Below are 9,075 nucleotides of genomic sequence, written 5' to 3'. Positions count from 1 at the left end.
ACAAAATAAGGTGATAATTGACTAACTTAGTCAAAATAGAGGGAAGGAGTGTAAAAATGGGCCTACATCGAGCACTAAAACTCAGCCCACACTTGACCAATAATTAAAAATGAAACATTTATTTTAGATTAGGGAAATTAATTAAAAATTTTAATTAATGAGGCACTCACACAGATGTCTCAATCGTTCACAGCCAAAAAAATTCACCAATCTTAATAATTTCTCATTTCCCCCTTTTGTTTAAGATTCCGACAAAATCCACTCTCGCTAGATCCACACACACCACTATATAAGGAAGACCGAATCATAGAGATGAAGAGCAGAGTCATCCTTAACCATAGAGACAAAAGAGATAAGAACAATAACAACAACAACAGCGACCTCTTCTGTAATTACACACAGATTGAGACTATGGAGAGAAAGCCCCTTGAGGTTGAGACGACGACAACGAACCACCACTCCGCCGTCGATGATGTGACATCTACGACGGTCGATTCATTCGAGGAAGATCAGAAAAAACTTGTTTATAGAGGATGGAAAGTCATGCCCTTCATCATTGGTAAACTCACCCTTTTGTTTTTCTCTTTCGGACATATATATTCTTTTGTTGTGTTTTGTCGGAATTTTAGAAAAAAAAAATGAAATATTCTGTAAAACATTTTGTCCGTGATATTATTAAATTTTCGTTTTCTCTTTTTTTTACTTGTCTTAACTCTTAAGACTTGACTTGTATCAAAAAAATCTCGACTTTGGACGAAAAAAATGGTTTAGCAAAATATAGATTTGGATGAAACCCAGATGATATGTAAGATCTATCTATGAAAAAAAAGATAGTTTTTTTTCAAAAAAAAATTAATTTTCCGTAGAAAAAAAGAGACTTTGAATCAAGCAGTTAAGTTTCTGAAAAAAAAAGTAGATAAGAATTTTGACATTTTTCTGGATAAGACAAAAAATGATTAACTTCTGGGAGTTACAGAGCACTTAGAACCAAAAAAAAAAGTCAGAACATCATCGAAAGTCCAATCTTTTGACTTGTAGGTTGTGTGTTTCGGTTTCGAAGTTGTAACATTAAATGCAATAAATACTTTGTAACTTTATGAGAAGGTATCTTTATCATATTTATGTGGTGCTGTTGACAGGTAATGAGACATTTGAGAAGCTTGGGATCATAGGAACATTATCGAACCTTCTTGTCTACCTAACTTCTGTATTCAACCTTAAGAGCTATACAGCTGCAACTATCATCAATGCCTTTAGTGGCACTATCAATTTCGGCACTTTCATTGCTGCTTTCCTCTGTGACACTTACTTTGGTCGCTACAAGACTCTCTGTGTCGCTGTCATCGCTTGTTTCATGGTACTTTTATATATAATCTTTGATGAGTTAACTTGGTTTTGTATTTCCCAATATTTGTCTAAAACATTTTCATTTTTGTAGGGATCGTTTGTGATACTACTGACTGCTGCAATTCCTTCATTGCACCCCGTTGCTTGCGGAAACAAAAGCACATGCGAAGGTCCAAGTGTGGGACAGATAATGTTCCTGCTCATGGGTTTAGGGTTTCTTGTGATAGGCGCTGGTGGTATCAGACCGTGTAATTTAGCGTTTGGTGCTGATCAGTTCAACCCCAAATCCGAATCAGGAAAGAAAGGGATCAACAGTTTCTTCAACTGGTATTTCTTCACGTTCACGTTCGCTCAGATCATCTCACTCACACTCATTGTGTATATCCAGTCAAATGTGAGTTGGACCATCGGTTTGACTATCCCTGTGGTTCTTATGTTCTTGGCCTGCGTCATCTTCTTTGCTGGGGATAGACTCTATGTAAAAGTTAAAGCCTCGGGTAGTCCTTTGGCTGGTATAGCTCATGTTATAGCAGCCGCTATCAAGAAACGTGGTTTGAAGCCTGTTAAGCAGCCTTGGGTTGATCTTTACAACCACATCCCACGCAACTATGTGAACACTACTCTAAAATACACCGACCAGTTCAGGTAATTCTCTTAATACTTATTTCTTCTTTTGATTTATGTTTCTGGCTTTTGTTTTTTTGCTGAAGTTTGTTGTGTTGTCAGGTTTCTAGACAAAGCAGCGATTAAGTCACCCGAGGACAAGTTGAACTCTGATGGAGCGGCTTCAGATCCATGGAAACTATGCACGTTGCAGCAAGTGGAAGAAGTGAAGTGCATTGTTAGAGTGATCCCAATCTGGCTTGCTTCCTCGATTTACTATCTTGCAATAAGTCTGCAAATGACTTATCCTGTCTTCCAAGCACTCCAGAGTGACCGGCGTTTGGGTTCTGGTGGCTTCAAGATTCCCGGGGCAACCTATGTAGTGTTCTTAATGACGGGGATGACAATTTTCATCGTATTCTATGACCGTGTTCTTGTCCCGTCGCTCAGGAGAGTGACCGGGTTAGAAACTGGCATAACACTCTTACAAAGAATCGGAGCAGGGATTGTGTTTGCGATCTTGAGTTTGTTAGTGTCTGGATTTATAGAGGAAAGGAGAAGAACCTTTGCGCTGACAAAACCAACACTCGGGATGGCGCCTAGGACAGGAGAAATCTCTTCCATGTCAGCTATGTGGCTGATTCCGCAGCTCACACTTGCAGGCATAGCAGAAGCTTTTGCTGCCATTGGACAGATGGAGTTTTACTACAAGCAGTTTCCTGAAAACATGAGGAGCTTCGCCGGTTCTATCTTCTATATTGGTGGTGGGATTTCGAGCTACCTCGCTAGCTTCTTGATCTCAACTGTTCATCGAACAACTGAGCATTCACCTACAGGGAATTGGTTAGCTGAGGATCTGAACAAAGCCAAATTGGATTACTTCTATTTCATGCTCACAGGAATCATGGTCGTTAACTTGGGTTACTTCTTGTTGATGGCTAAATGGTATAGATACAAAGGCAGTAATGATGAAGACATCACTGAGATTGAGACCAATGAAGAAGTGACCAAGAAACAGCAGCTACAAGAAAAGGACTCTGTCTGATCTGCAAACTTGTTTTATCTTTGGTCAAACGACCTCAGTTTCTTCTTTCTCGTTGTACTTTTTTCTTTACTCCGAAGTCAATCCTGTTGTACTTTATATAGATTAAATGAAGAAAAAATCGCTTCATCTTTATTGACATGTATTGTAGAATAAAATTTTTGTTACTAATTCAAACTATGTATCACTATAACAAATTCACCTTTTTGTTAATAAGATTTTTGTTATATTGAATTTGGTTTACACTTCTCCAACGTCACATGTGACATGAAATAAAATGAAGTGATGAATAAAGTTGTTAAATAATATTATTCAAGCATTAAAAATAGTGAATTTGGTTTACACTTCTCTAATATCATATGTGACAGGAAATAAAATGATGAAGAGGGTTGTTTAATAATTTTTTCGAGACATTGGGTATAGTTAATTTGGTTTACACTCCAACGTCACATGTAACATGAAATAAAATGAAATGATGAATAAAGTTGTTAAATAATATTATTCAAGCATTGAAAATAGTGAATTTTTGGTTTACACTTCTCTAATATCATATGTGGCATAAAATGAAATAATGAATAGAGTTGTTTAATAAAATTTTCAGGCATTATGAACAGTAAATTTGGTTTACACTTCTTCAACATTATATGTGACAGAAAATGAAATGATGAATAGAGTTGTTTAATAATCTTTTTCAGGCATTGAGAATTGTGAAAAACATGATTATTTTGTTAAAATACTTAAGAGTTATATATTACTAGCTCCATGGGTGAACGTATTTTTAGTAAGCAAACTAAAGTTGTCTAATACAGAGTATCCATCAGCTCATTGAAATTGATCTTACTGAGAAACCTATTGTGTTCTAGTAAGCTCAACTTTAATTTTTGACTTGCACATGTGCTGCCCAAACCCAAAGCACGGATAAAAACTCTGTTTACAATGCTGTCAAGAGATCCACAAGAACCTGACATGTTATAATATATAAATAAAAGATATATTTTTGTATTTGTTTTTATTTTAACTCTTTTTTTTATATTCTAATTTGTAACTTTTGAATTTAACGATTATTCAATTAAATATGATAGCTTTATTTTTTCTCTATTTCTAATATTTTATAAATATTTACACAATTGTTATATGTTATGATAGAAATATCTAATATTATATTTATATAATTTCTATTCATATTTTATTTTAATATTTTTTTGGTTCTATTTTTTTATTTTGTTTTTGGTTTATATTTTAGTTTAAATTGTTCTAAATTATTGTTTTTAATAATAATAAAAGTATTACAAAAATAAGTGAATTATTTGATGTATTAACATTATATTTTATATTCCTTTAATGATATGAATTAATTTATTAAAATTGAAATAAAAAGTGATGAGGTGGAGGAATTAAAAGAGAGAAAACTTATATAGACTATCGATATATAATAAGATATATCATATTATATACTATTATTGATTTATTATTTCTATTAATTTATATAAATTGGATTATTCCCTTTTTAATAAAAAGGAAGTACACAACATAGTTGTTGTAGACTTTCTATTTTTAATAAATGATTACAAATAAATTACAAATAGGTTATAGATTAATATATATATTAATATTAATGGTTACACCTAAATATTAGAGATATTCCAAATTGATAATTGATATATTAGTGGTAATAAATAAAATCAGGATATTCCAAACTGTATTTTTGGAAGATTTTAGTCCTATATCTTTTTAATAAAAGGAAAGTACACAACATAGTTTTTGTAGACTTTATATTTTTAATAAATGATTACAAATAGATTATAGATATGTTATAGATTAATCTATATTAATATTAATGGTTACACCTAAATATTAGGGATATTCCAAATTGATAATTGATATATTAATGGTAACAAATAAAATCAAGGATATTCTAAACTGTATTTTTGGAAGATTTTAGTCATATATCCCTTTTTAATAAAAGGAAAGTACACAACATAATTTTTGTAGATTTTATATTTTTAATAAATGGTTACAAATAAATTATAGATATGTTATAGATCTATATATTAATATTAATGGTTACACCTAAATATTAGGGATATTCCAAATTGATAATTGATATATTAATGTTAACAAATAAAATCAAGGATATTCCAAACTGTATTTTTGAAAGATTTTAGTCCTATATCACATTGTTTCCAAAGATCTTTAAACACAATATTACAAATTTATTTTCCACAGATTTTATCAATAGACCACAACGTTAACCAAAGATAGATTACAAAATTGATATATTGATTGGTTACAAGTTAAATAGTGGGTTACAAGATAGATTAAAAAATAAAATTTAACCAGTGTTATAACACGAATACTTATCTAGAATCATTAACAATATAAAACTTACAAAAAATATGTTTTTTTCAAGCTTTCATATTTAGCATATGATTTTATTGCATAATATTTTATCTAAAAAAAACTTTTAAAACAATAACATAAATTATATTTTATATAAAAAATACACTATAAATAAAATGAATTTCAACCCGTGCTAGAGCACGGGTCTTAATCTAGTACTTAAGTACTTTGCAGGGTCCTGACAGTTGTCTTGCACCTTTGTCGAATGTCTATATTCCAACTTGTGAAAACCATTATGTAGTCCAAGCCACATATTTAAAGAGGGTATTGAACTAATATTTTAAAAGATTGTAGAGGATTCTTAAAATCTTTTGTTATTCAATTAAGAATTTTTAAAAATCTTATGAATTCAATATTATTCAAAGATTTATGTAAATTCCTTTAAAATAATTCAGAATCCCTTGTTATTGAATCAACAATTTATAAAACCAACCTTAAATCTTCTGTTATTCAAAATATCACAATTTTTTGTTAGAATGATACTTTGAATGATTTTAGTAGACTTTCTTTTGTTTTTAGTTGATAAATACCATTCTCAAAATCACACCCTTTGAAGTAGAATTTTGAAAGATTTTTTTTTTTAAAAAAGAGATGATCGATTTCTGCAAACATTCAATCAGAATATATTTTTCTGGGAAATCAACACTGGGAGAGAAGGATCGATTACAGTCTTGAAGCTTCGTTCCTGAATCAAAACACCAACATCTCTGTTTGGTAAGCTAGCTGCGTTCGTCGCTTTAGGTGCGCATTCTCTCTCGCTCTCACACATTTGTTTGACAGTCAGTCTTCCAGACCATAAATAATTCTTCAATATATGACAGTTCAAAAAAATTCAGACGGAGTAATTTACAATTACAAGTAATTTACATTTTTATGTGCATTCGACAACATTGGATCATTTGTCACAGGTTTACTTTTATTTTCAGATGCTCATTCTGCTAGAAGTGAGAAGAGCCGAATACCACCTGGAAAGCATTATGAAAGAAATGGGGGTGCTGAGTCTGGTCAAAGAGTTCCTCCTGGCACGAGTCCTGCAGATGTGCAATCATGTGGTGATCCAGATTATGTCCAGTCGATAGCTGGAAGTACAATGTTGCAGTTTGCAAAAACGAGGAAACTATCTATAGAACGGTTGGACTTGAGGAAGTATGTTTGACGCTGCTGTCGTTCTCTGGGAAATTTGGCTCAAAGTTGGCTACTTGCAGGTTATATGTTCTGGGAAAGTGGCCGTAACTTTTAAACTGTAAATCGAAATCATCATCTGCTTTTTCCTGTGTTTTAGTATGACTGTTGTTGATATTTCCACCAAATTTCATAATTTTCTGGGTTATTTTGCTACTTCATTTGTGCTCTGCATCAAAACTGATAAAAAGGCACAATTTTGTGATATTTTTGGTTTATTTTGGTTGTTTTATATCCTGAATTGTGGTAAAACCTTAACTAACCGTTAAAATCACGATCCCACCGTTGAATATTTAGGTTGTCGTACCGTGAAGCTCCCCATTAAATCTCAGCTCGATCAGGTAAGTTTTGGACCACCAAACGCTGTTCCAAGGAGATAACCTCGAATCTGATTTCTAGGTTTGCAGGTTCGTACTGTTTCATATATTTCTTGCGCATTAAACAAACCACATAACTTCTTGAATATAACTCCGATCGGACTTCCGTCAGTTGCTACGAGCTCATGGCTTGATAGTGAACGCGATGGTTATTTTAGATTGATAAACTGATGTCAAATCCGGCTTCCGACGAGCCTCCAAAATCGCCTCTTCAAACTGTTCTTATTTCCTTCTTAACTCTTTCTTGTTCTTCTTTTCTCCACCTTCCAGTTACTCCGGCGTTGCTCCTCCACCACCACCAAGACTTTCCACGGCCATGACATGGATAAACAGACCCCCACCAGTGTTCCTAAAAGCTCCATGACGTCTACTTCTCTCCCCTCTCTACAACACATCCCATTCTCTCACAAAATAAACCAAAATATCACAATTTTGTATGTGTCTTGAAAATATTTGAGTCAAATTTTCTTTTTTTGTATTGTGAAATATTCTAAAGTCATCCAAAGTTTATAATAAAATCTCACAAAATCACATTTCATTTTCTTTCTTTTTTAATATAAAAACTCTAAACATAATCAAATCTTCTAAAATCTCATTAAATCTTTCAAAATTCTAAAATATTAAAATCCTACAGAATCCTTTGAAAATCAAGTTCAATACCCCCCTCTTATGTGATTTGGTAACCAATATTTTGTTATGCAGATTACCAATCTAGTTTTGTTTTGATCGTCAAATTCTTTTTTTGATAAATGATAATAAAGATCATCTAATTCTTCCAGCTCTATGATTATTTCACGTCACTATTCATAATGCTTAAGAAAATAAAAATATTAATTTTAGTTTTACAGTCTAAATATAACCAAAAACAAACAAACAAGAGATGTAATATGTAAAAGAAAATGTCATAGAGAATCTTAGAAGGTCTCTAACCCCAAACCCATACCCCTTATATAAATTCAAATTCTTTCTCCTCACAAAAAAAAGAATTATTTCTTCAAAAGTTAAATTTAGTCTCTCCACTCTTTTAAAAAATATTTTCTATTATCCATAAAAAATGGAGTCTCATTCTTACAACCAAACCGATCATTTTCGTATACGGTTCAAAGCCGTCTCTACCTCTTCCGGTCTTCAGGTTAAAATGACCGAGAGCTAATAGCTCAACTGGTAAAGTTATCTGGTAAAAGTTTAGAAGTCGCTAGTTTGAATGACGCTTGTGACGAGACCATATAACCTGCTCTGGTCTCGGGCACTTCGGCTCCAAATCTCTTAGTTGTTCAAGAAACATAAATTATGCAATCATATCTACTACATTATTAGGGCAGATGTGTTCATTATCAACCTTGTGATGTTCGTTTTATGGAGAGATGCCAGCATGTCCATGAAACTGATGCTTTAGGCATTACAAATATATATTAGGAAAGGGCAATATTTTAAAAATCGGCTTGTGGCGTAGAGGTAAGCCAACGTTTTAACACCCTCGGAGATACCTAATTCGAACATCATTTATGCGACTTTTTTTTTACAATTTTTGTTTGTAAAACATCATTTTGTTTTAGGTGAAAATAGTTTGGACCAGTCCTCGATACAAGCTTGTGACTCTAAAATAAGATGAACAAAATCATGGCTCAATTCCAAACCTTGCATTTTTTTTTTGTTGCATTTCATGCCTTAGTACCGTTGTTTCTCTTCCAAATGTGGTATTGGCTGGATCCTTCGTAATGAAAAGGGAGACATGATTTGGTCGGGTGCAAGATCCCTCCCTAGAATGAGAACTGTCCTGGAAGCAGAATTAGAAGCTTTGAGATGGGCGGTCTCAACTATATGCAGCTTTCGGTATGACAAGGTAATCTTTGAGTCAGATTCTCAAGTGCTCATAAACCTACTGTGTAATATGGAGGATTGGCCAAGCATTTCACCAGGGCTTCAAGACATCAGAAGAGGACTAAACATGTTTAAAGAGGTTAGGCTTGTAGCAAGGGAATCTCTTTCTTTTCAGAATTATGGCCCCAAGCTTTATTCTATTGTACCCAATTGGTTAAAAAACATTGTGGATATGGAGAGAATTGTGTAAACTTTGGATAATGAATATTTGATGTTGAGCCAAAAAAAAAAAAAAAAAAAAAA

The 9,075-nt window shown here is 32.8% G+C and overlaps 1 protein-coding gene across 1 annotated transcript; it reads left to right on the top strand.

Moving 5' to 3' along the window:
* LOC104711273 (protein NRT1/ PTR FAMILY 2.10) lies at positions 211 to 3,163 on the top strand. The gene is made up of 4 exons (XM_010427965.2): positions 211 to 559; positions 1,140 to 1,357; positions 1,439 to 1,992; positions 2,074 to 3,163. Exons 1-4 carry the CDS (start codon positions 313 to 315, stop codon positions 2,993 to 2,995), a joined length of 1,941 nt encoding a protein of 646 aa, XP_010426267.1. The 5' UTR covers positions 211 to 312; the 3' UTR covers positions 2,996 to 3,163.

This window comes from Camelina sativa, chromosome 9 (genome assembly GCF_000633955.1).
Source record: "Camelina sativa cultivar DH55 chromosome 9, Cs, whole genome shotgun sequence".
Classification (NCBI taxonomy): Eukaryota; Viridiplantae; Streptophyta; class Magnoliopsida; order Brassicales; family Brassicaceae; genus Camelina; species Camelina sativa.
Note: the sequence above shows the minus strand (reverse complement) of the source record. Positions and strands in the feature narration are given on the sequence as shown.